This window comes from Exophiala oligosperma, assembly GCF_000835515.1.
Source record: "Exophiala oligosperma strain CBS 72588 unplaced genomic scaffold supercont1.1, whole genome shotgun sequence".
Taxonomy (NCBI): domain Eukaryota; kingdom Fungi; phylum Ascomycota; class Eurotiomycetes; order Chaetothyriales; family Herpotrichiellaceae; genus Exophiala; species Exophiala oligosperma.
The window spans coordinates 3,036,820-3,060,777 of record NW_015622818.1 but is presented as its reverse complement, the minus strand read 5'-3'; the positions used below and the strand labels follow the sequence as shown (position 1 = coordinate 3,060,777).

The window sequence follows — 23,958 nt, the reverse complement described above, 5'->3', positions numbered from 1 at the left end:
CCTTTTACTTAGATCTTAAAAATCGTGACTCGAAAGCTTCTTCTTTCTCATCCGAAGGCTTGACTTGCTTCATTGTGCACGTGCGTTGTAGCCGGCCGGGTGGCGGGCAAGTGTGAGTGTAGGTGTTCGAATAATATAGTTTTGTATTCGTAAACCAAAGATCTCCCCTTTAACGATGTACTGCTGAGACCCCCACCAACGCGCTCGCTGTATTGTGGAGTAGACGAGGACCACGAGGGTGTTTTGTTTTTCGAGGTGCTTGCATTACGTGCAAGTATTTGGTAATAATTCGTCAAAGTCTTCTGTTGTCGACTCTGTGACGAGGACGACGCCCCGCCGCCGCCTCTCAGGTATGTAGATGCAGCGCGGCTTTTTGTTCAGTGACCGGTCATTTCCGATTTCGAGATCAAAAGATTTAGAAATTTCATCCAGAGACCTGTGATTCTGAAAAAGGAGGTAGTAGGTCAAGGTTTCGTCCTATAAAGACAATCTTTCCGTCCCGCGGGGCGTCGCTTCCCTCGGTGGGTCTGGGCGGCTCGATGATGTCGAAGATCTCGCGGACGCCCTGGATGACCCGTACCGTGCCGTCGAGGAGCGGGATGAGTCCCTTTGTGCGATGTATTTCGTACTTGCGGGCTTGGTCGGCTTGGTCGTCCTCGGCTTCCCAGAGGATGGTCTCGAGCCAGGATGTCAGGTGCGAGAGTTTCGGCGGGTCCAAGGGAGAAGAGAATGCGAGTGTGAGCGTCGATATGGTCGGATCGAGATGTGAATGACCCTTTGAGGAGAAGTCCGGGGTCGGTGCCGTTTTGGGCGGCGAGGAGGTCGAGGTAGTAGGAAACGTCGAATAGGCGTCGAGATCTAGGACGGTGCCACTCAAGGAGTCGACGTGCGAGTGGCTTGTCGGGAGGAGGCGTGCGAGACCGTTTATCGATGTTATTCTTGCCTGTACTTCGGAGAGTTTGGTCGTGGAGACGAGGTCGGTTTTGTTGAGGATGATGACGTCGGCGTGGGAGATTTGTAGGTGAGCCGTCGTCAACAGAGGAGACTTCTCGTGGTCGTGCTGGGCGCGACCTTCGCTCTCTGACGCCGGCAGTTCCTCAGGTGTAGGTTCGTCAAGGCTTTTCAGGATGTTCTTCGCGTCGACGACGGTCACGATACCGTCGAGGTATATGCTGCTTCCTAGACCTTCGTCCATCCAAAACATCGGAGCGATGTTGCCGGGGTCTGCTACACCAGTCGTCTCGAGTAGGATGTAGTCAAAGTCTTGCTGACGTTCGACCAGAGATTCCAAGGCGGCGACACCGCTGTCTTTGACACTGCAACAGATGCAGCCGTTGGCGAGAGGGATCCATTCCGTGGAGGATTGGTTGCCATGGTTGACTGTGAGAGACTTTTCAATGTCCGCTGTGTTGCCGAATTCTGTGATCAAGGTTCAAACATGTTAGATTCCCGTTGCAGTGAGGGTTCAGGGTGCTGTGGCCATGGCGTCCAGAGGCCTATATAGGTACATATGCACCCAGGGGTAGGAAGTGAGACCTGCCATTTAAAATCACTGCTATCTTTTTGCCATGTTCAGCTGTCAGGATGTAGTTGAGTAATGTCGTCTTGCCAGCACCGAGATAACCTTTTGTTGACAGCATTATCAGCATTGAATGGAAGATAAAAGGGGGGTTCTTGTAAATATGATATACCTGTTACTATTGTGATGGGTACCTTTTTTATTGAGGTCTTCTGAGAGGAGGAATCTTGTTGTGATTGGAGGTCAACAAGGTCTGGAATGTCGTCGTCCATGACTGTTATTAATGACAGATAACAAAGAGGTATTGGTACAAACAAGAGAGGCGTATAGAAGTTAGAAATACAGGGCTTCAAGTGTGGAAACAGATAATTTGTTTGTATGTACTCCGTACTTTGTACAATTCTGTGAATGACGTGGGGCGTCAACTTCGTTCTAGCACCAAAGTTTAGCCGTCGATCTCCCGCTCCATTCTCACCCCCAAAAGGAAACATAGCCGAGACCATGGTTAGATCGCATTGTTGTTCCTTCTCGGACGAGGAGTGGTTCGAGGACGACACACCCACGTATCCCTTCTTCAGGCCTTTCTACGAGCTGGACGGCATGGCGGCAGTCTCGCCGTCGAGTTCGCCTCGGCTGCCCTCTCCTCCACCCATTCCAGAAGTCCAGTTTGGACCCAAGAGCCCGGGAATCGGCGACAGCTCCAAAGAATTGTCTCTTGACGCGGTCGGCAAGCCAGATGAGGGCGCTGCACGCAGGATCAGACCGGGCACTCGTGCCGCGGACATGGCCAGAGGACCTCCTCTTGTCCCTTTGAGCCAGGTCAGGATAACCTCATTGTGCCACAGATCAGATGCGCTAACTCGGCGGTTCCAGCTCGACTCGCCCTTTCAACTTCAAGAACATCTCAAAGCCTTCTACTCCCACCTCACGCATACCCCAGATGCCTCGCACACGATACCCGTATCAAAAGAGACTGCGCTACAGCTTGCCACACCCCCTCGAATCAACGACAACGAAAGTGTGGACAGGAATCTGTGGTTGTACGAACTCTGCAGATTCCTGACCATGAAGGCCAATCTCGTCTCGATTTCTCTCATGAACGACAACCCCCCATGCTCCGCTCAGACGTGCCCCGAAATGCGCGCCAGCGAGTGGCAGTATCTCTGCGCGGTTCATGAACCTCCAAAATCCTGCTGTGCCATCGACTACTGTAACCACACGTTAGACTGGGCTGCGAATATCCTCACTAGTCCCAAACATTTCCCATCAAGGCTAGCATTGGGTGGTGAGGCGGGAAGTGCAATCCAGAGCATGCGCCAGCTCACGAATATCTTCCGACGGGTGTACCGGATTTTCGCACATGCTTGGTTTCAACATCGGGAAGTGTTTTGGTCGGTGGAGGCCTCATATGGACTCTACATGTTCTTCAAGACCGTCTGCGATGAGTATCATCTCATTCCTGAAGATAGCTACACAATTCCAGCGGAAGCGGAAGGATCCTCTGAGGAATCGAATGATCAGAGCACATCATCCGCCTCCGACCCAGAAGCAGGCTCACGGATGCAGATACTCCGCAAGGATAACCAGAACCCACCAGCCGAGAACAGCGTCTCCCCAAGCACGTCTACTGCTAGTCCAGCTACAACGACTGCGACGACTGGCGCGACCGCTCGTCGACACAAGCACACTCCCAGTACAGGGAGCCACGTTGCCATCATCCCAGAAGGTCAAGAGGAGGACGAAGACAACACATCCAGCAATATCTCTGCAATGCTTGCTCCGGAAACGGACGCCAAATCGTCAGCAACCACAGCCACTGAACGAAAAGATCGATCCCCTGAGCGAGTATTGCCGAAACTCGACATTGGTGCTACCGTACCACAATACGAGCCTCGGGCACCCGAAGACCCGACCCCGACAGGCACAGGAGATGGTTCTGATCCCCTTGCTGCCGCCGGTCAAACAACCGTACCCGAAAGCACTACCACATCAACCAAAACAGAAACTCCCGTCAAGCAGAAGAGCACTGCTGATGATGAGGACGAAGAAGAGCAAGTCACATCTCCCTCTGGAGGCAGTATCCGAACAGGCGGTCCTGACGTGTTGAAGGCGATCTTAGGACATCTCGACGACGAGCACACCGAACTCCCCAGTCCGATCTTGCGAGCACAAGGTCGGAGTTCGACAAGTCCAGCAAAGTCACAGCCTTCTCCATTGGCGTCACCGTTGTCGCGCCAGGTCGACGTCAGAGTCGCAGTCGAGGAGAAACTGGACGACGACGACGACGATGATGACAATGAACTCGACACAGCACAGGGTAGCAAGACCGCAGAGCTCGTCGAGACAGAAGCGGGAGAGGATAAGGATGACCAGTGATGGTTTCTCCACCGAACAGGGGTCTTATTGAGACCACAGAGTCCTACCTTTACTCCAAAAACATAATGAGCGTGGCGATGTGTGGAAACTATTGCGACCCCCAAATGTACAGTAATATTCGAGAGAAGGGCTTACCACGGCGATTTTAACGTGGGTCAAGCCTGAAATCACAGAATCGTGGATGAAATGCAAAGGAGAATTACTCCAGGAATGCAGCAAGTGACGAGTGTCTCTGCTCTTGTGTAGAGAAATTGCAGAGACTATGAACCTCAAATCTTATTTCACGCTTCGCCGCAAAATTGTTATTAACTGTAGTTTCACAATGGCTCGTCTGATTATGCTGTTCTGTAGTTCAGATGGAACTTCGTCCTAGCGTCGAAGTGCCTAAATATACACGCTTCCGGCAGCATTGTACATGCAGTAGCGAACACGTTGATGTTGTTGTACTGCACAGCTGGAAAAACTCCCCCATGACGTTCAATATCCGCAGAATGGAGAAAGGTATTTCAACTACCACCCAAATATCCGGGTCTCAACTTGGTCATCCGCGGTTCGACGAGTGGGTGCCATTGGGCAAGGAATGTTATCGCTAGAAGGGATGCTGTCAGCATTGCAAGCCTCGACGAAATGGTGGCAGAGCAGAGAAGAACGCACCCCACATGATGTAACAACTGGCGAAGCTGAGAATGAGTGTATTTCTCCATATCCTGTGAATTTTGAAAATTAGCTGAGATGAGCTCACAGAGAGAGAGAGAGGGAAGAAAAAGGGACAAGAAGGCCTTTTGGCAAGGCAAGAGATCAGGGCATGTGAGAGACGTACGTCTGATTCTCGCCCTTTGGGCTGAAGAAATATGCGCCGACGCTGAGAGCGACGACGACGATCAAGCCGATCAGAAGAGACCATCTAGAGATAGACAAGGTGTCAGTGAAGGGGTCTCGGTTTCCAGTCATTGATTGAGGGTTCCTGCGGCGAGAGGAATGAGTCGAAGGATACACGTCAAGAGGACAGGGAGAATTTCCATCGACAGCTTTCCCACATGACGCTCTGGAAAAAAAAAGGACACATCGACAAGATTATTATACAGCCTGGCTTCAGAAGGTGAAAGAAAGTGCCGCGACAGTATGAAACACCTTCTGCGGTCGGTGGTGATTGGTTTGCAAAGATGTGGATGTTGCCTGTTTCCCCTTTGGAAACCCGTCTCTCTTGAAAGTGTTGTAGTTGGCACCACCAAAACAGATTCAGCCTCTTTGCTCAATTCTAGTGTACAAATTACACTCCCTTGCCTTCTCGCATGAAGTTCCTCCGGTGTAGTTGCTCGTACTCGGCACTCCCGTGTAACTGGATGATATGTGCTCTCTCCGTGGCAGAAGTGCCCACTTACCCGTTGGCCATGATGCTGTGTGTTTTGTGTTCTTTCGGTCCCACCCAAATCGAAAAAGTGATCACCCCGGGTACTTCGAAAGTGCAGCTTTGCCCCTCGTAGATTGGTCTTAACGTGGACGCAGCAGGTCGCTCGGCGTAGGCGTCGCCTCTTCGGAGGCGCAGGTGGTTGGTGGATGTACGACGGGTGCGCAGTTTCCGGGTCTGTAGGGACTCAAACCAACTTTCGGGATGGAAGGAGAGAGGTGGTTCTTGGGAAAACTTGGGTCTATTGTCCCAAAGTTGCAAGTTGGAATAGTACGAGTACCATGCTGTAGCTGTGACGATATCAAGGCGACGAAGTTCAGGTGCACTGTACGCAGGAGGGAGTGTTCGGCTAAGATTCCTATTACAGCCTCTTGTGCCTATCCCCGACAGGGGTCAACAATAAACAGGTACATGAGAGTACTGCAGAGTAATCAAGGGATGAATACGTGGGACGTGGAAAGACGTTGGTAAAACAGGCAAAGTGGTATTCATTCAATGATTTATGACCATTCCATTCCTTTGAAAATGGAATTAGGGAATCCCTCCCTCACCAACGAAAGACATACAGGCCAACCCAAGCAGAAGCTTGTCATGGTTGATTCAGGTGACGACATCAAGCGCCTTCTCTGCTCTTGCGATAGCTGCTTTCCTGTTCAACCTGGAGTTGATCAATCTCTGGCGCAAGCTCAGACAAAATTTCATAAGCCCTCTTGTGGTATTCCAACTGTGCCGCGATCAAGTCTGCCAGGTTGCGGAGTGGCTCGGGGGTATCTAGGACCTAGAACTTTGTTAGCGATTGTCACCAGATCAATTATGGCTTTCCTTACGTTCTTCATGACACCTTGTGCTTCCTCAACTTGTGAAACAAAGTCGTCTTCCTTGGCTTCAATCTCGGCGCGTGCCTCTTCACTCAGCGCTGTCTCATCATCCGGGTTCATGCCACGACCCATCACCTGGCTCTTCTTCGAGGCTTTGGTGCTGTCCAGCAAGAGTCGACTATTTTCCACGGCTCTTCTAGCCTTGGTCGCGAATTGGATGTTGGTGTTCAACGTTGTGTTCCAACCCGCAAGGAAGCGCGACTGAATGGCATGGTCCTGCGCCAGTCGTGCCTCTCCAACCTTCTCTTCTGCCAGGGCGTATTTTTCCAACGCCTGGGCTAATGGATCCTCGCTGCCAGACTGGTTTGTCTGTTGAAGGAGTTGTGAGCTGGCCAAGGACGCACGCGCAATCGCATGGTTAAAGGTCTTCGGTTGGGGCTTTGCGGAGGGAGGCGCGGTGAACGCAGCCTGGGCTTCGGCTGTGCTCGAGGCATGAGATAGCAGAGTTACTTTCTCGGAAATGCTACGACCGAGATCGGTGAAGGATTCGCGAATATTTGGAGGGTAGTCGTATGCCTCATTCTGGTATTGATTCCTATGGCACTTGTCAACAAGATTTACCTGGTGGGCGGCTGTTTTGTAATTTCGTACGTGACGGTCAAAAGCTTCTGGTGGACTTGCTTCAGCGCATCGACACGCTTCTCCAGTTCAGTGTAGTCCGCAGGCAGTTGAGTCTGTAGGCCAAGGTCAGTTACATGTACAGTGAAGTCGACTCTTTCTCTTACTTTCTCTTCTGCAGAGCCGAATTGTTCCTTCAGCTGTTGCTGACTCCGCTGGACGAAGGGGGAGACGGTGGTATTGAAGGCAGAACTACATTGACGACACAGTCATTCAATTAGCACTTGTTAAAGGGGCCTCAGGATCATGCTGCGTAGGGAGGTTGAGGACTAGTCTTGGGCTTGCATCGACCTGGGAATGGGCGTACCTTATGTTCTTTCCAAACGACGAAAACTTGTCCATTGTTGCCAAAGGGTGGTCCAAATGATCAGAGTGATTGATGTAAAGAGACGGGAGGAATAGATGTCAGACTCAATGGTTCATGTTTAACCAGCTGATCTGTTGTTTGAAATAACATGTGTGTCTGACGAAGTGGGGGGGCCGGAATGTACCTGACAATGTTTGGTCTGACAAAAGTCTACCAAGGAGGTTTAGTGAGGCTTCACATGTCGACAGCTGCAGCCTGGTAGAACCGAGTCTAGCCAGCTCATCAATCTGATTGATGGCCTCTTGCCTCCGCTCTTTAACTCATATCATTGTTCCATGTCAAAGATGAAGAGCGACGATTCCCATTCGATTGCGGCAAGTGCTCGATCATACTTCTCGAAATTGTGACGGTGCCTACTGGAGTCTGGAGTATCTTCCCTCTCAGGACATGCGTGAATGGTTTCAACATGCGTCTGATCCACACTCGGACATGTCGATTACAAGATTTCTCTCAGGGTGAAATCCCACCTTATGCGATTCTTTCTCATACCTGGGGCGAAGAGGAAGTTTCCTTTCAAGACATGTCTTCAGCACGATGCCAGCGGTATAAGGGCTATGCTAAAATACTCCAGGCGTGCAAGGTCGCTGTACGGGATGGACTGGAGTACATCTGGATCGATACCTGCTGTATTGAAAAAGCAAGTAGTGCTGAGCTGATAGCATCTATCAACTCAATGTATGCTTGGTACTCAGATGCGGCGGTTTGCTATGTGTACCTCGAAGATTTCGAACCAGACTCGGATATTGAAGACAGCCTCCCAAGATGTCGTTGGTTTACTAGAGGATGGACTTTGCAGGAACTTCTGGCGCCCAGATATGTCGAGCTTTATGACAAGAATTGGAACTTTCTGGGGACAAAGCTCGACTTTGTGGATGGCATTTCGACGACCACGGGGATTCAACGAACGGTCCTTCTAGGGGGGAAGGCAATTTCCGACTGCTCCGTTGCTATGAGAATGTCATGGGCTGCCAGACGGCAGACAACTCGTGTTGAGGACATGTCATACTGTCTGCTAGGCATTTTCGACATACACATGTCTCTGATCTACGGTGAAGGTACCGCAGCTTTTCGTCGACTCCAGGAGGAGATCGTCAAGCGCAACAATGACACGACAATATTCGCATGGGAGAATGATCTGTCCCAAGACCAGAAGTTGTTGGGTGCCTGGGCGCCGTCACCTGCATCCTTCAAGGGCTCTCAAGCCACCCCTTTTGCTCAGGACTTTCCCAACCTTTCCGTCACTAACAAGGGTATCCTGGTCTCTTCCGATATGCACATTCGGGCTGTCTTTACAGAAACATGTGACCGCCTTGGACGCAAGTATTCCCTAGAGTTTGATTCCTATCTTCTATTCTTGGGTCATAACGAAACACGGTGACTCTGGCGGGATCTATCTTCGGAAGATAGGTCCCGATCTTTTTGTGAGCCCTCGCACTCTTTCATATTCTCCTAGAGACTGGCGGCTTCCACCTGATATGATTAGTCTTTATCGGATATCTACGCTGTATATAAGGATTTGCAGTCTCCTCTCACATATTTACACACTATACCTCCCTTTCTCATCGTTGCATATCTACATTTCTAGGATTCTACTAATCGGAGAAAGTGTCGTGACGGCACAAGACAACTTGCAGGGTTTGGACGGCCAGACACTATACCGAGGAAAGAAAGTTACCGAGCGACGAACTCCCAATGCTATGTTCTTACCGACGTCCCTTCTCGGATTCACGGCCTAATATCTGAATCTCGGAAACATGCTATTCACATACCTTTGACGTCGGAAGTGCCACTGAGATTCAAAGGGATGGTACCAGTACCTTTGTGGGATCACGCAGACCGCATCGTGCTTCGCCCGCATCAATTTCATTCGGGTCCGAGTTATCCCATGGTGCTCGCCTTCTCCTTTCACTATTCTGGTTGGGACCAAAAATTCAAGCTTGACGTATTCTGCGACTATAGGACTGACACGCCTCTTTGCAAACTATCCAGGCCTAATGAGGACCGCAACGAAATTTTCAGGGGAAAATACCAGTGGGAATTTCTGTTCTGGCATGAGAAGGATGCTGATTATCTAAGATCGCCAGCCCTGACGAATGCTCTGGAGTTCGGAGCTAGTCAAGGTGGTGTCGATCGGTTCAGGCTGTCTGCATTCTTCACGAGGGAGCTTGTATGTGGATTCTTTGGGAAGCACGAGTCATTCTGCCTGAAGTTCAGGCTGGAAAAAGTACGGCAAAACTTGAATAGAATAGGTTGAAAAAATCCGTTCAAAAGAAGAAGCGTCAATTGTGCACGTTTGGTGGCCTGATTGTCGTTCTGGTCTGGCGATTGCCTACAAGTCTGTGGTGATCTACCTTTTCAGAACGTTTACGGCCGCCGAGGAGAGGTCTCCCAGCGGTTTGGAATCCGTTCCCAAGCCTACGAGACTCAGAGCCCAATACTCGACGGCCCACCTCGCGAGCATGCCAGAGACCGCCATGCCAGTGGCAGCGACATAGCCGCAATTGAGCAAGATAAGCAGGGCCTCGATGTTGTTGACCATGACTGCCCATCCCACATAGTTTGTCGCACGAAACGCAAAGCCCGACGGGCCACCGCCCTTGACTTCCGTTGGCCATATGACGAGTAAAATGGGGAACAGCTTGGTGCAACTCGACACGAGTAAGGCGGTGCTGATCGCGCTCGGCGAGGCGTGACCCGGAACCACTATGGGTTGGATGTTCGTCTTCGCCGCTGGAGACTGAGGTGATTTGTGACCGTCGGGCTTTCCGTCCTGCTGCTGCTGCGGATGCTCACGCTCCTTGACCAAAACACGGGCCAGAAAACGTATGATGGCATGCTGAGCGGCGGTGGCCAACACATTCATGGTGAGGAAGAAGAGATATTGTGTGAGGATGGGCATCCCGGTCAAGCCCGAGCCGTACTCATTGCCTCCATTGACGGTACTGCTCTTCTCGATCCGAGCCCATGTGATGTAGACGTCGAACAGAATGAGTAAGATGCCCAGTCGGAGGATGCTGGGGTCGAATCTGTTGTCGGAGCGTCCAAGCCTGTTGAACAAGAGGTGGCGATAGACCTGCACGACGTGAGCAGATTTCCAACCTGGGTCGGTCCCTTGGCCTCGAGCCCCCAACGTACCTGGGGTTTGATCAGGACCAGGTCTATGAACAAGACCACAAAGTCATGCTCGACGTACTTGTCCGCAAACCTCTTACAGTTGGGGCATTGGGTCAGTCGGACCCCTTTCCCCAGCGTCCGGTCATCGGCTTTGCTGTAGACGGTGTATAGATTCTTGACTGGCGTACTGCATGTGATGCATATTGGCATGCTTGCCGAAGCGATCGACGAAGAACTCTGGTTGTTTAAGCTTGTCGACTATTGCAAGACGCGAGATACGAAGTGGTTTATTCATTCACTCATACGACGCCAGTAACAAGCCACTTCGCACGTGTGCTTCATGGCTAAATAGTCCGCCGTGGTAGATACTGTACATACGGCAGATCAAAGAGCGCGAACTAGCGACTTCTTCCCGTGTCCTTTTTTTAAACACTCTACAAAGTTATCTTAGGGTTATGACTACCCGTTCTGTCCACAATCGTGACAAGTGACAGTGACAGTAACATTGGCAAAGATGATTGACTTTCTTGATGCTTCGCCATATGGACCAAATCGAGCTCGGTGACTGCTGCCTGGCATACGTGGATTTCGGTGTTCTTTTGATCAAACTTGGGTTCAAGATCGCGAATAATGTCACCATTGCGCTGGGACCTCGTGGTATGCACCATTTCCGGTCTAGCGGCCCAGACTTTGATGGACTCAGCCGTGACTATTCAACGCCTTGCCGGATGCGGTCCAATGTGCGAACGGGTCTCCTGGGGGGGAAGAATCACACAGCCCTGCGCCCTCGTATTGACTCCCAATTTCTTTGTCGGGGGACGGTCGAAGGTGGTCATTGCTACAGTTTTATCATGTTTTAATGTTTAGGGCAGAAAAAAAGTAAAATGTATTTAATATGTTGCGATGCGTGCGCCAGTAACCCATTCGTCTCCCCTACTTCATCTCCTACCCTTCCCACATCGCCCTTTGACAACTGACATTCTGCGGCCACAACAATGTATTATGCATACAAAAAGATCAAGAAGCACCGCGCTCAGAAGGCGGCAGAGGTCGCAGCGGCAGCCTCGGTGCCATCGACTGCCGCTCCGGTCTCTGTCGAGCCCTCTGATGCCAGCAAACAACCATCAAGTCCAGAAGCGACTGCTGTCGCAAAGACGACAACAACAACACCAACAACACCGACCACGACACCACCTCTCCCGAAGAAGAAGTGTCCTCAGTGTACGCAAGAGAAAAGCGCCGGTCGAAAGTACCGATGGAAACTCCTTTTCTGCCTGTTGCCGGCCTTCTTCTGCGCGAGTCTCGACTTGACCATTGTCGCGACAGCCTTGCCTCAGATCGCTTCTCACTTCGGTCAGTTGACCTTTGCATACATATGACGTACCCGACCCCAACGACCAGCATTGACCTTTTCACAGACAGATTCAATCAACTGAACTGGATCGTCACGTCCTTCACGTTGACATCCACCGCTTTCATCCCCGTCTTCGGTCAGTTCTCGGACGTCTTCGGGCGGCATCTCGCGTTGCAAATCGCCGTTGTCTCCTTGATAATCGGCGGCGTACTCTGTGCTGCCGCGCCAGTCTGGCCGGTCCTTCTTCTCGGACGAGCACTTCAAGGTGTGGGAACCGCTGGCGTGTCCAACGTGGCCATGATCGTCTTGGCCGACTCGGTATCTCTCAAAGAGCAAGCTGTCAACACGAGCATATTCCAGCTTATGAATGGTGTTGGCTACAGTATGTATCACCCTTCTCATCCCTACACCTGACAAAAATCAAGCCATCACACCTTGCTAACCACCTTTTCCTGCAGGTGTTGGCCCAGTTATTGGTGGCTACATCACCAACGCCGACTGGCGCTACTGCTTCGTGCTCGCGGCCGGCATGTCCGTCGTTTCCTTCTTCACAATCTTCCTTCTCCGGAGCGACTTGAAGCCTGGTAGGATCTCACTTTCACATCCTCCGTCGGGTCAAACGCGGATGCAAGCCCTGTTGTCGGGCCTCGCGACTCTCGACTTTGGCGGCATCTTCCTGTTCATCTTCGGCATCGGCCTCATCATCCTGGGCACCGCGTGGGGCGGATCGACCTTCCCTTGGTCATCTGGGGCCGTCATCTCGAGCATTGTCCTGGGCGCGGTGTTGATACTCTTGTTCTTGGCTTGGGAATCTCTCCTCACCCCGGGCCGCGTCCTGAGCCGGCGCATGCCCAGGACGGTGGCCATGATCCCTTCCTCGGCCCTCGCCGCCAAGGACGTCAGCCTGGTCTGCTTCATCGCCGCGGCGACGGGTGCCGCCCTGTACTCGGTCTTTTACTTCATCGGGATTTACTTCACCCTCGTCGAGGCGTACTCGTCCTCGCACGCCGGCACCCAGCTGCTGTACTACGTCCCGGGGATCGGCGTGGGAGTCTACCTCGCCATTTTCATCTGCAACGTCTACCCTCGCCAGACCTTTTACCCTCTGCTCATCGGCACGGTCGTCGAGACGGCCGGCATCGCCGTGCTGGCGTACGCCACCAAGGTGCGCGACCGCACGCTCGTCAACGTCATGATGGGCATCGCCGGCGCGGGGACGGGCATGCGGTTCATGCCCTCCAGCCTCCACCTGTCGGGCATGTTCCGCTCCCAGCTCGCCGCCGTGTACTCGCTGCTGCGGTTCGCCATGCCCTTCGGCGGCACGCTGGCCCTCACCATCATGGGCAGCGTGTTCCAGAACAAGATGAGCGCCTACTTCGGGTCCGACGCCGTCAGCTCCAACGGCTTCAGCCTGCACAACTCGGCCTCGCTCGACTCCCTCAAGAACCTGCCCGCGGCCCAGCAGAACGCCATCCGGGCCCAGGGCGCCACCGCCACCATGTGGAGTTTCATCTCCATCCTGCCCATCCTGGCGCTCAGCCTCTTCGCCAGCGCCGGCCTGGGCAACGTCTGGATCCCGCGCCGCAAGTCGGGCGAAGACGACAAACAGACAAACGACGACGCCGCCGAAAAGGGTGAGGAGTGGCAACAGGTCCGGGAGGACGGCACGTGCCACAGACACGCAGCGGCAGCGTCAGACGCCGCGGCCGGCCGTGCTGGTGCCGCCGATAATACCAACCACGAAAAGGAGACGAGGGGAGTCGAGTTCATCACGTCGAGCTACATCCTCGCCTTGCTCCGCGGCGACGTGCGGAGGTTGAAGAGGTCGGCGGCACCACCACAACAGTCCAACACGGTGGCCGGTGAGGGTGCACATCTGTTGAACAATTTGAACAAGGAACAACTTCCAAAAGACCCAAGCGGGGAGGTCTATACTCGTGATTCCAGGGGAAGTGCCTAGGAGCACGAACTGGAAATGTATTTTGTGGCTGTATTTCTGCTATATTTTTTTTGCTAGATACCCCCCAAATGTGTCATAGATGGTCATAATAACGTCTCCTCATTCCCTTTCGACTTGTTTTAATCTACCAGTTTCTTCCCATCAGCCCAAGTAGGATGGATCGAGCGACAGACCGCCTCGTAGTCGAGAAAGGCCTGGCTGCTTCGGTCTGCCATTAGCCCAGGAGTGGTCCAAAACATGGTCCAGTTGGTGCCCGGGATTTTCCAAGTCCCCCTAGACCGCTCAAAGTACCACTTGTTGACGGGATTGTCCTTGCGGCTCCGCCAGCAGACGCCGTTGGGAAAGCAGGTCCTGACCATGGCGTTGAAGACGATATCGGCCACTCCACCAGCGCCTTGGCTCTTCTTGAGGACTGCAAACTTGTCCAGATAGGGCACTAATCGCGACGTGTCGTCGTCAGAAGCACCCGGCGGAGTTTCCCAGGTGAGGATTGCGCCGCCTTCGTAGTCTCCCGCGATGATGACACCGGCTATTCGATCATTTACTCGCTCGAGGTATGCTTCGACATCAAGAGTCCGATTGAATGAATCATCGATCAGGTATGTAAGCCGTTCAAGATCGATTTTCGAGTCAGTCAATTTCAGTCGAGGTTTACTCGCGGCGGTCCAGACTTGAGCTGCCGGGTTGGGTAAGATTTTCAAGGGCATTCCACGCTTGATGAAGGTCGAAGTGGTTGATGATGCTGTAGGTGTGTCATTGGCCAAGCGTCCCGAGGGGAGTGATGACGAGTACGCAGGTTTGTCGGTCAACAAGTTATGGATCAGAGGGTTCTTTTGCCGTCTCGTGCCCACATTCGAGGGAACATCGTCGGATGCTCTAGACGTATTTGCAGCTTCCCATGGAGTGGTGAGCAAGCCTGATGACGAATGTGGTAATAAGCCAAGTGCGTCCCTGAACAATTTGAGGTTGGAGGCATGTTTCTTTGACACACTTCCGTCTGTGGAGCTTCTCAATTCTTCTTGAAGCGAGGGATACTCCTGAAACAGGTTGACGAAAACATGTCTTCGGTCAGGGGTTTTGGTGCTTGGTATGCAGCCACTCTCGTCCACGACAATTATCCTGTCCACGGAGATCTGTTTTCGAATGGCGTCCACTTTCTGTGAAGCGGCTTCAGGGGGATCATAAATGCCTGGGCTGAAGTTGAGACCCGCAAGTTCTCTGACAAGCGCCAGCAGAGCCTCATCGGCGCTGATGGGTACGACTTGTTGACGGACTTCAGAGTATGCTGTTGGTACCACTACGGGTATTCGTCCTCGGCGGAGGGGACGAGTCAGCAGCTTCCGGATGAAAACTTCAGGCCGACCATCCGGTCTGTAACTGAATAAGTGGTCCAGCCTCCGGGCTCCGGTGTCACTGACTTGTTCGATGGCATTTACAAGCCGATCCGCCGAACGAGCAAGGTCCTCTCGCCTGGCCTGCTCTTCGCTGGCAAGTGACCCTTCCAAGACAACACATGGAGCCATGCTCAATCGAGCCAGAGAAGCAAGGGTCCGAGCAATGCCCCCGAGGATGCCATCGGACATGGAACTGACATCACTGAGCTTGATTATGGCAACATGTAGAGTTTCCTGCTCTTCAAGGGGTTGTGACAGCTCATCCTCAAACTGAGTAAAGACTGGGCTCTCTTCCACAGCTCGGTTCCGGACGAAAAGATTGCCAACATTGACTGCAGGATCATTCTTTGTCGGAGCAGGCTGTTGAGAGTTCTTGGGAACAGCGACAGTTTTTCTTGGAGACTTGAGTCTAGTGATAAAGGCCTTTGCGTCTCGTTTGGTTGTAGCCGAGCTCAGTAAGCTTGTGAAGAACTCTTTGTTCGCCAGCTTCTGGTTCCCCCACCTAGCCAACGTCTTGCTCTTGTCATGCTCGGGTGCAATACCATCGTCCAGCGAAGGAGGCTGCTCGTTCGAGTTGGGAGAGGCCTCGGTAGAGTGAAAACGAGTTGAATGTGACCGTCTAGGGAGGAGGGTTGAATGTGTCTTCGATGTTATATGTGATCTCAGTATATCAGCAGCAACATTTCTGTTCTGCCATTGTGAGTAATTATTCCGCAGAAAAGCTGCAGATGAGGCGAAGGCGGTCTGGCTCATATTTCATGGTGCAGAAGCTGTCAGAGGGCACGATGCGAGGGTTAGAGGGGCCAGAAAGAGGAGCCAGGCGACAATAGATCATGTACTACGTCGTTGCCATGAAGTGACTCTTTGTGGTGAGGCCCTTGCAAAGATTCAGTTTCATACATTGCTAGAGGGGGAAAAGCAGATACGAAATATTGCCGTATGAATCATTGCGGATTCAGTCGAAGTCACCGCCTGCCACAAATAATTTGCCCGAGTGCATCTCTGCTCTGAGAGTCTGTACTCCGTAGTAGGGATGATGAACGACTACCCGCTTCACCGTACTCACTCTCGTAGGGCCGGCCACCTGCGCCCTTGAACTGGAAAAGGTAAACAACGTGGTTCATCCTATCTATCGCCGCTCGGTCCTTGCTGAACATTTTCATTCTGCTCTGGGTCTTCACCGGTCATTCCAACAGCATGTCTCTGCTACAATATCGTGCAACCGTGACACAACCAGAGCCGCAATGTAGCCGATGAGTCGAGTCCAAATCCATAAGTGAGCAAACGGCACTCACTCCGGGTGTTACACACTCGCTGCTTCTTTTTAACGTGGGGGGGCCGTCCGGTAAATGCAAAGCCCCACGTCATAATCGCAATCATGACCGGCCGGTTTGCAAACGCGCTGCGACGCTTTCTTTCGATGTGTACAGGGCTACTATGCGAGTACAACCCCATGCCCGAGTTTCCACTTAAAAGACCTGAAGCACGGTAAAGAAATCACGAGGGAAAAAAAATTACATCGGATCTCTCATATCCTACAGACTGGCGTGATATCAAACCAAACAAACCCCAGAACTCACAATGGCACCTCAACTGGCGTGGCTCGGCCTGGGCAACATGGGCAGGGTGAGTTTTTTTTTTGTGTTGGTCGATTGACGACGTCGTTCATACGTGCTGATGGTGAGGTCCCAGGGCATGTGCAAGAACCTCGTCGAGAAGGGCAACCTGTCGCATCCTCTGATCATCTACAACCGCACCGTCCAGCGAGCCCACGATCTCTCCCAGAAAATCGGCAACTCGACCGTGTCAGAATCCATACCGGACATCGTCTCCAAGGCGGACATCATCTTCTACTGCCTGGGGGATGACTCTTCCGTGCTGGACATGGTCGACACCGTCCTCCAAAACGACGTGGCAGGCAAGATCCTCGTCGACTGTAGCACGGTTCACCCGGAAGCCACGAGCAAACAGGCGGACATGATCGAGGCAAGGGGCGCCAGCTTCGTCGCGTGCCCCGTCTTTGGCGCCCCGGCCATGGCGGACGCCGGGCAACTGGTCTGTGTGCTTGCCGGCAAGGTGGAGGCCGTGGACCGAGTCAAGCCGTACTGCAAGGGCGTCATGGGGAGAGAGAACATCGACTTTTCTGGCCAGGAGCCACGCAAGGCGACCCTCCTCAAGATCATCGGCAACACCTTTGTCGCCAACATGATCACCGCCCTCTCCGAAGGTCACGTCCTGGCCGAGAAGACGGGCCTCGGGGTCGAGGAATTGCACAAGCTCATCGAGGTCATGTTTCCCGGACCGTACACGGCCTACTCCAACAGGTTGAAGTCCGGGGACTACTACCAGCGCGACGAGCCGTTGTTTGCCGTCGACCTCGCCCGGAAGGACGCCAGGCATGCCATGGCTTTGGCCGAGAGTGCCGGTTGTCGCATGAAGGATGTGGAACTGGCCGATTCCTACCTGAAGGTGGTCAAAGACACACAAGGTGCCAAGGGCGACATTGCCGGCATCTACGGTGCAAAGAGACTGGAGAGTGGCTTGAAGTTTGAGAATCAATAAACCTCTTGACGTTGCGATGCGATGCGGTGCGTCTTGGTCTCATGACGCGAACGATCCTTTTGTGAGCCCGGGCATGTCATTGAAGCCAATGGTCCACGCAAAGGCGTTACAGAAAGACTACTTGGGCACCTAGGTAACCTAGAAGAGTACGGAATCTCATACGCTCGTGGAATAGAATCAGCTTTGTGTCGGGGATAACCTGTCAGCCATTAAGTATTTACTTGTCTTGCCCTTTTTGGTCATCCTGTACGTAGTAGTAACTCCGTACCCATGCGCTTTGTCAGGTACCTCCAGGTAGTGTATCTACCTCCGTACCTCAAGGCACAAGTACCGAGACCATATCTAACTTACCCAAGGTAGTCTTGACGGAATCGGGCGTAGGGTGCGGTGTAATTACCATTTGCCTACCAACCTAATGCACGCGGGTACGGATGATTGTAACCCAGTATCCGTATGCACAGTCCTTTTTTCGTCGCGAGCTTTATGACATGTACCCGTCCACTTCGTCTACCACAACCGTACTATTCGTCGGTTTACGCTGTCAGCATCATAATTCCCAAGTCGTTCGTAACATGAATCCAAGTACATGACTCCAGAGATGACAATGATACAACTTCCCCCGGTAGGTACCCAACTAAATAGTCTCTCTACTATTATGCTTCTCTGTCATGGGTATTGGTCAAATGTCAATGTCTTGCAATCAATATACCTCCCACGCCCTCGTTCCCTGTCTTATGCTGTGACGGTGACCTTCTTGACCTCTGTTCTCATACTAAGTGATTTCGAGTGCCAGAGCAGACAAGTTACTCCACTGATCAACCACCCCCCCACAAACCACAGCCTTGTCATGCCTCTCTCTGCAGATCAACGCATCTTCAGTTCATTTCTTCACCTAATTTCAATAGGCCCCAGGGCAACTCGGACTCGGAAAAGTACCGACCTTGCCATTGCAGTTGTGCAGCCATATAGTGTCTTGTTGCGGCAAATCCTGCCAAACCCTTTCATCTCCACTGACTTTTCTTCTTCCGTTGGTTTCCAGCCCCGAACATGCAGAATAAAGAACTCTTAGAATGCATCGTGGTCACTTCCCACACCATCGCTCAGATCCCCATCGCTCCCTCCAGTATCTTCTGGTATCTCCCACGGGTTCCATTCGAACAAATCATGGATCCGTATCTGAGCCTCACTCTGCCCATTCGGATCCTCCCCCCACTTGCCCAATTTCTTCAGCAGCTCCACTAGATCTTCCTTCATCCCCAGTGTGAACATGTGATTCACGCCCAGCATCTTGATTCGGCCCTCCAGGACTTTCCAGTAGAGGTACTCTGTTTGGGCTAAATCTCCACGCCTTTCGAGGAAGGTTCCTAAGATGCGCATCGTCTCAAGCCGTCGAGGGTGACTTTCGCCCAACGTATCTCGTGAGTCATCGATGACTCGTTCTACCATCGCGATCGCTTGGTCCAATTTGCCCTGGCGTTCTAGACACCTGGCCATATTTGTCAGAGCGGACAAGCTCTGTAGATGTCTTGGGCCGAGGTTCGCGCACGAGATGGTATAGGCGCTCATTAACACCTGCTCCGCTTGTTCTAGCTTCCGTTCGACGTTAAGCATGAACCCGTAACAGTACAGTGCAGCGATACATCTCGGATCCTCCGCGCCGTGGAGCCGCAGGTAATGTCCGTAGATCTCATGCAACGTCGAACTCGTGATTTCTCGATCACGCATCTGCAAGTCTGCTACATATACCATCCAGCGTGTGATAACGGTCAACGGATCATCGGGTCCCAGTACACGTGTTGCCACGTTGTTCGCCGACCTCATAATCTCTCGAGTAATTTCGCCTTGGTCGTGCATATGAAGGATCTGGAGCGTCTGATTCAAGGCGAGCACCACCTTGGGATCCTGAACTGGAACCAACATTTGCTCGAATTCGATATTGGCGTCTGCTAGACTCCGCTCTGAGAGATCTTTGTCACCTCTGCTGAGATAAATACATGCCGCAAAACAACGAGCAACCCATCTCCAAGAATGCTGATGATCACGAGAAGACGCTGGGACGGAGATCGTGCTGTCGCCGCCTGTGACATTCTCGTTCAAAATGCTACGTGACTGCTGAGGCAGCTCGAGATTCGGCAAACTGACAAAATGTGTTCGACTAGGTTCGTAGCATCTCCAACAAACATGTTCGTACTCTCCAGCTTCGGACGAGCTGTCACTCAACAGACGCCAAGAATGAATATCGTCGTGCCCGCAGAGAGATTTTAGCGACGGTGCTTCGGTCACCTGCAGAGCCATGTATTCCACCTCTCTACCCAGCCATTGGCAAGGGCTGCTGTGGACCGAGCCACCTTGGTTGCTGTGATCATCATGGCTGCCGAGTTGAGGACGCTGGCCAGATCGATGAGAGGGTACAGCTGAAGTAAAAGATCCCTCTAGTGGTGAGGTCGAAAGATGGAGATTGGAAGGGGAGGGCCATGTGACTGAGGAACCATTCCTACTCGGTGAGAACAATGGGACCTGAGGATGTCGCATGGGCGGCGTCAGCTGTGTCGAAGATGTTGGGAAAAGTAATGATGATCCCGGCGATGTTGCCTGCCTCTGAGGTTGCGAATCTCGACGCATAGAGAAAGACCCAGAGCCTGATCTCGACAAAGGGTCTCGTCGGGAAGACGAATGTTTGCCAGCACCATAGGACTGAAGGTGCGTCGGTGAAGATATCGATTCATCGCCTTCAACTTCTGCCTTTGGAGTATTGGATCCGCCGGGAGGCGGAGTGTAGGCGCGCACATGGGCATACTGAGCTTGTTCGTGATCGGCACGACTATCGAGATTGACATTCTTGAGTGCAGTGGCTAGAAAGGCATCTTCAGACATCTTGCGACCCTTGATGTACTTGTGCAAGTCCTTTACCGACCTTTTATGGCCATGTATCATGAAGGCTGTTCTTCGTTTACCGTGCTTCTGTCGAGCGTGGTGTAATACTGCACATATTTGATAGTCCTTGTCGGAGTAGTTTTTGCTGAACCCCCACTGTGCAAGACGAGCTTTATACATACGCTCCCTGTTGACTTGGGTCAGTGATACTCGTTCAAAGTCGAGAGAGGGAGATCAGGGCCGGGGAAGGAATAGGTGCAGCGCCGGGAGCTTGCATGGTACTTACGTCGCGCGAAATCCATGCCGTTGCTCCAAGATCCTCTTGACATCTCTCAAGGGCTTCTTTTCGTACAGAACCCGGATCTCCTCCTTCACCGCTTGCCACTGGTTAGGAGCGGGGCCTTCGCGTGCTTCAAGTTGAGTAGTGGTAGCAGCGGTAGCCGGAGCAGGAGTTTGAGCAACATTGTCGTTGACGATCCATCCACGAGCGTTCCCCAGGCTCACGGCCATTGACTCGACTCTATTGTGCTCTGCTCAACGATCATCCCTTCCTAAAGTGAGGTTGGAATTAAACTGCCGAGAATCGTTTGGCCTTTGAAGCAATGCACCGAGAGGATTTCCGCCTTGTCCGAATAGGTGGACACGGTATGACAGGGCGAGAATGTTTGCCTTGCAAATGCGGCCCGTCACGAGGGAGAAACCCCTCGGTTGAAGAGGGGTGTGGGATGTTGGTGTGGCCTGTAGTTAGTCGTCGGTGGCTCGTCTGAGGTTGTGTCGTGGCCTTCGTGAGACATGCATCTCTCGACGCTACGGGGCCGGTTTATTAGCTTGCTGCATATGCAAAGTCCCTTATGAGCCAATCAGGCAGGGGTGTATAGGCGGTGGCGTGGATTGTCAAACGCCTATGCCTGGCAGTAAGATTGCGGGCATCAAAGGTGCCCCAACAATCCTGCTTCGGGTGAAGCCGTTGCTAGATAGAAAGTACAATGTGGAAGATGGGGGCAAATCTTGACAAAATTTCCAACGGGACCTTGGGGGCACCAGGCCTTGTTTATATAGCCACCGCACGTCATCTGTCCAGGGATCCGACGTATAATCCTGTTGTTGTTTTTTTTGAATTCCCAGCGTCAATCTGCATCCCGCCCGGGACCGATCGCTCGATCTAAAAGGATTAGGTAGGGAGAGCTCGGCCATACAGGAAGAGATTCCCATAGGCGGAGAAAGCAAAGGACGACTTGCCCCCGTTTCAGAGCGAGGCCGAACCGTTGCAACGGATATGACAGTATGCGTTTGGAGGGGTGCTGGGAGTGGTTGATGTTGTCGTTAGTAATCAACGATGAGGGTGTGGTTGTCGATGATGGGACCGATGCCTTCCTGACACAATGGTACGTGCATGCAAGACACTGGAGAGAAGTTTTGCCATGCAACTGGCGCCGAAAAAGCAATTCCGACAGCATGCAAAGTGACTCGGACAAAGGGCAAAGTGGACGGCCGCAGGTAAGCAATAAGGTACGGTTTTTGAAACAGCTGATGCGCGCGCTTTGCAATAATGGCTTGATCATTGTATGAGCACAGATCTGCTCATCTGCACCTTCCCGCCAGCCGATGGCTCCTGGTGACTTCTTCCGTACCACAACAATCAGGATGCTGTAAAAAGTGCTGTTGACCAGGTGGAACAGCAAGGGTCAGGACATGGGCAAGTATCAATTTGTTTCATCAGCCGAGAAATGCAATTTTGCATTCCCCTTGACGCTATCGAGTATCTCACGATCTATGCTGGGGTCAAGTGTACCATTTTCGAGAAGCATGAACCGCCATCAATCACCTCCATGCCAATAGCCGTGCTCCAAGATATATCACATCATATCCGATGCCAAAGAACAAGCGAGCGACTCCTTTGACAATGCACACCCAAGACACAAAGAGGTACACACACGACTTCAAAACACAAATACTTCTCCGCACCGCCTAGATGCGCATCCATCAAGTTGACAGTCATGAACGCAAGTCGGAACTTTGATTGAGTTGTACTACCGCTTTCAAGAAAAAAAAATCGATCGGCAGACAACCGGGCCTTGCGATGGACGAAGTTGGTGTGATCGGACATGTCACCAGCAAGTTTCTATTGCCATCTTTTCATCATGCTTGCAACCTTGGTTTGCATCCATCAAATTCTGGTATGATCTACTCCACACCGGCTATCGATGGCTAGATCTGCGCGTTGTCTCATCGTAAGGTGGCTGCCTACGGCTTTGAGGATTGTATGAACGAGCCGGGTCATCTCCCGCTACGACTGAGCCCTGACGAGAGGCAGGAGCGTCCCCAGCGTGTCCCCTCCTTGGTTTCTCTTCTCTATCGAATGTGTCTGGGTCGGGCTGACCTGGGGTCTGGGGTCGAGGTGGCCCTCTTGGAGCGGCCTGCTCGTATGAAGGTGGAGGAAGATCCGAGTATGGTTTCTGTGGCGGTGCATAACCACCCTGGTATTGACTCGTCGAGTATGAAGCGGGGTTCGCAGGTATGTTGGCGCTGTAAGAAGTGGCATTCACTGTATTGTAGATGGTATAGTTACCCGAACCATAATCTGGCCTTGGAGGAGCCTTATAATATCCTGCTGGATTTGGAGTCTGCGAGCCTTGATACTGGTACTGTGCAGGAACATTGCCCATCGTAGGACTGGCCATCTTATCTCGTCTGGACGTCTCCGAGTCTGCCGTTGACTCTCGCCGCGGTGCTGGTCGAGCTGTGCCGCCTTTCGATGCGCCCTGATGGGCACGCCGCCGTGCAGTGTCTGAGTCCGCATATCGATACGGGTCCTTCCGAAACTTTTCTGGTCACCGTCAACATGACAATTCACACCCATTACACATCAATCATACTGCTTTGTGACTCTGTATCCCAATCTTTCGAATCGTTGATGATATCGCGGAGGCTAACCTAAAGGAGGGGATCAGTTCGAGCCCGAGATGGGATGGATTCTTCGACTCGGGGCGCTCACAGCATTGAGGGTTTTCTTCGCGAGGACGCTGAACCCGGTTCGCGACTTATCCTGAAGGTTGTTAGTGCAATCTTAGCCATCGCCCGGTGGGCTTCTCACCGTTGGGTGATGGGCTGAAGTGATCCTCGCAGTCCGGTCGACATATTGTGTGATGTAATCCACCAACACTGCGGCGTTGATATTCTCCCCCGGGACAAAGAAATGGATCGGCTGCAGATCATCGTCGGTGTCAGAGTCTGACGGTTCGCCCCGTTTCTGCTTTTTGTTGGAGGACTGTTTGGACATGGCGTTGAATTAATATCAGGTTGCGTGGGATTTCGGTAGCGATCGCAGGTAAGGCTATCAATGGCGAAGGTCCAGCTTGCCACGGGCCTCGGTCACAACACAGCCTGGCTAGTGAACTGGAAGAGGACGCAGCACAAGGCCGAATGAGCATGCTTGGAAGAGACAAGGTGGGACCTCGATTCGATGGACCAGAGAGAGGCAGAAACGGGTCGGGAAAACGAGATGCTGTAGCAGTGAGAACCACCCAAGGAAGA

The 23,958-nt window shown here is 52.4% G+C and overlaps 9 protein-coding genes across 11 annotated transcripts; 3 read left to right on the top strand and 6 right to left on the bottom strand.

Moving 5' to 3' along the window:
• Positions 1–7: 7 nt before the first annotated feature.
• PV06_01056 (uncharacterized protein) lies at positions 8–1,903 on the bottom strand. The gene is made up of 3 exons (XM_016401640.1): positions 1,692–1,903; positions 1,541–1,624; positions 8–1,419 (listed from the first exon to the last, which is right to left on the bottom strand). Exons 1-3 carry the CDS (start codon positions 1,789–1,791, stop codon positions 425–427), a joined length of 1,179 nt encoding a protein of 392 aa, XP_016268693.1. The 5' UTR covers positions 1,792–1,903; the 3' UTR covers positions 8–424.
• A 117-nt stretch (positions 1,904–2,020) lies between these two features.
• PV06_01055 lies at positions 2,021–4,173 on the top strand (the record flags this gene model as incomplete). Of its 3 annotated transcripts, XM_016401639.1 has the most annotated exons (3): positions 2,021–2,338; positions 2,393–3,570; positions 3,629–4,173. In XM_016401639.1, 3 exons carry the CDS (start codon positions 2,021–2,023, stop codon positions 3,636–3,638), a joined length of 1,506 nt encoding a protein of 501 aa, XP_016268692.1. In that variant the 3' UTR covers positions 3,639–4,173. The 3 variants fall into 3 exon arrangements, with proteins under 3 accessions (XP_016268692.1, XP_016268691.1, XP_016268690.1); XM_016401638.1 differs by having other exon boundaries at positions 2,393–4,173; XM_016401637.1 differs by having other exon boundaries at positions 2,021–4,173.
• Positions 4,174–5,769: 1,596 nt separating this feature from the next.
• PV06_01054 (uncharacterized protein) lies at positions 5,770–7,188 on the bottom strand. The gene is made up of 5 exons (XM_016401636.1): positions 7,107–7,188; positions 6,907–6,991; positions 6,773–6,855; positions 6,131–6,716; positions 5,770–6,081 (listed from the first exon to the last, which is right to left on the bottom strand). Exons 1-5 carry the CDS (start codon positions 7,139–7,141, stop codon positions 5,917–5,919), a joined length of 954 nt encoding a protein of 317 aa, XP_016268689.1. The 5' UTR covers positions 7,142–7,188; the 3' UTR covers positions 5,770–5,916.
• A 231-nt stretch (positions 7,189–7,419) lies between these two features.
• On the top strand, positions 7,420–9,235 carry PV06_01053 (uncharacterized protein). The gene has a single exon (XM_016401635.1). It carries the CDS (start codon positions 7,573–7,575, stop codon positions 8,542–8,544), a length of 972 nt encoding a protein of 323 aa, XP_016268688.1. The 5' UTR covers positions 7,420–7,572; the 3' UTR covers positions 8,545–9,235.
• A 203-nt stretch (positions 9,236–9,438) lies between these two features.
• On the bottom strand, positions 9,439–10,537 carry PV06_01052 (uncharacterized protein). Its single transcript, XM_016401634.1, has 2 exons — positions 10,302–10,537; positions 9,439–10,239 (listed from the first exon to the last, which is right to left on the bottom strand). The coding sequence occupies exons 1-2, from the start codon at positions 10,488–10,490 to the stop codon at positions 9,514–9,516; spliced, it is 915 nt and encodes a 304-aa protein (XP_016268687.1). The 5' UTR covers positions 10,491–10,537; the 3' UTR covers positions 9,439–9,513.
• A 3,060-nt stretch (positions 10,538–13,597) lies between these two features.
• Positions 13,598–15,925, bottom strand: PV06_01051 (uncharacterized protein). The gene has a single exon (XM_016401633.1). The coding sequence runs from the start codon at positions 15,739–15,741 to the stop codon at positions 13,714–13,716; it is 2,028 nt and encodes a 675-aa protein (XP_016268686.1). The 5' UTR covers positions 15,742–15,925; the 3' UTR covers positions 13,598–13,713.
• Positions 15,926–16,135: 210 nt separating this feature from the next.
• Positions 16,136–17,812, top strand: PV06_01050 (uncharacterized protein). The gene is made up of 2 exons (XM_016401632.1): positions 16,136–16,614; positions 16,681–17,812. Exons 1-2 carry the CDS (start codon positions 16,570–16,572, stop codon positions 17,548–17,550), a joined length of 915 nt encoding a protein of 304 aa, XP_016268685.1. The 5' UTR covers positions 16,136–16,569; the 3' UTR covers positions 17,551–17,812.
• A 340-nt stretch (positions 17,813–18,152) lies between these two features.
• On the bottom strand, positions 18,153–21,231 carry PV06_01049 (uncharacterized protein). The gene is made up of 2 exons (XM_016401631.1): positions 20,711–21,231; positions 18,153–20,611 (listed from the first exon to the last, which is right to left on the bottom strand). The coding sequence occupies exons 1-2, from the start codon at positions 20,932–20,934 to the stop codon at positions 18,616–18,618; spliced, it is 2,220 nt and encodes a 739-aa protein (XP_016268684.1). The 5' UTR covers positions 20,935–21,231; the 3' UTR covers positions 18,153–18,615.
• A 952-nt stretch (positions 21,232–22,183) lies between these two features.
• On the bottom strand, positions 22,184–23,942 carry PV06_01048 (uncharacterized protein). The gene is made up of 4 exons (XM_016401630.1): positions 23,519–23,942; positions 23,420–23,470; positions 23,301–23,358; positions 22,184–23,251 (listed from the first exon to the last, which is right to left on the bottom strand). The coding sequence occupies exons 1-4, from the start codon at positions 23,702–23,704 to the stop codon at positions 22,623–22,625; spliced, it is 924 nt and encodes a 307-aa protein (XP_016268683.1). The 5' UTR covers positions 23,705–23,942; the 3' UTR covers positions 22,184–22,622.
• Between the last annotated feature and the right edge of the window lie 16 nt (positions 23,943–23,958).

What these genes read in the sequence shown, in the direction of transcription:
- PV06_01056 (XM_016401640.1), bottom strand. Translation starts at nt 1,791, where the DNA reads ATGGACGACGACATTCCAGACCTTGTTGACCTCCAATCACAACAAGAT. An exon ending in ACCCATCACAATAGTAACAG is followed by an intron (nt 1,625 to 1,691) that starts GTATATCATATT and finishes TGTCAACAAAAG; the next exon opens with GTTATCTCGGTGCTGGCAAG. An exon ending in GATAGCAGTGATTTTAAATG is followed by an intron (nt 1,420 to 1,540) that starts GCAGGTCTCACT and finishes CCTTGATCACAG; the next exon opens with AATTCGGCAACACAGCGGAC.
- PV06_01054 (XM_016401636.1), bottom strand. Translation starts at nt 7,141, where the DNA reads ATGGACAAGTTTTCGTCGTTTGGAAAGAACATAAG. An exon ending in TCGTTTGGAAAGAACATAAG is followed by an intron (nt 6,992 to 7,106) that starts GTACGCCCATTC and finishes TCGTCAATGTAG; the next exon opens with TTCTGCCTTCAATACCACCG. An exon ending in CAGAAGCTTTTGACCGTCAC is followed by an intron (nt 6,717 to 6,772) that starts GTACGAAATTAC and finishes CAAGTGCCATAG; the next exon opens with GAATCAATACCAGAATGAGG.
- PV06_01053 (XM_016401635.1), top strand. Translation starts at nt 7,573, where the DNA reads ATGCGTCTGATCCACACTCGGACATGTCGATTACAAGATTTCTCTCAG.
- PV06_01052 (XM_016401634.1), bottom strand. Translation starts at nt 10,490, where the DNA reads ATGCCAATATGCATCACATGCAGTACGCCAGTCAAGAATCTATACACC. An exon ending in TGGTCCTGATCAAACCCCAG is followed by an intron (nt 10,240 to 10,301) that starts GTACGTTGGGGG and finishes CACGTCGTGCAG; the next exon opens with GTCTATCGCCACCTCTTGTT.
- PV06_01051 (XM_016401633.1), bottom strand. Translation starts at nt 15,741, where the DNA reads ATGAGCCAGACCGCCTTCGCCTCATCTGCAGCTTTTCTGCGGAATAAT.
- PV06_01050 (XM_016401632.1), top strand. Translation starts at nt 16,570, where the DNA reads ATGGCACCTCAACTGGCGTGGCTCGGCCTGGGCAACATGGGCAGG. An exon ending in GCCTGGGCAACATGGGCAGG is followed by an intron (nt 16,615 to 16,680) that starts GTGAGTTTTTTT and finishes GTGAGGTCCCAG; the next exon opens with GGCATGTGCAAGAACCTCGT.
- PV06_01049 (XM_016401631.1), bottom strand. Translation starts at nt 20,934, where the DNA reads ATGGCCGTGAGCCTGGGGAACGCTCGTGGATGGATCGTCAACGACAAT. An exon ending in CGGCATGGATTTCGCGCGAC is followed by an intron (nt 20,612 to 20,710) that starts GTAAGTACCATG and finishes CCAAGTCAACAG; the next exon opens with GGAGCGTATGTATAAAGCTC.
- PV06_01048 (XM_016401630.1), bottom strand. Translation starts at nt 23,704, where the DNA reads ATGTCCAAACAGTCCTCCAACAAAAAGCAGAAACGGGGCGAACCGTCA. An exon ending in CGAAGAAAACCCTCAATGCT is followed by an intron (nt 23,359 to 23,419) that starts GTGAGCGCCCCG and finishes CCCCTCCTTTAG; the next exon opens with GTTAGCCTCCGCGATATCAT. An exon ending in GGATACAGAGTCACAAAGCA is followed by an intron (nt 23,252 to 23,300) that starts GTATGATTGATG and finishes GACGGTGACCAG; the next exon opens with AAAAGTTTCGGAAGGACCCG.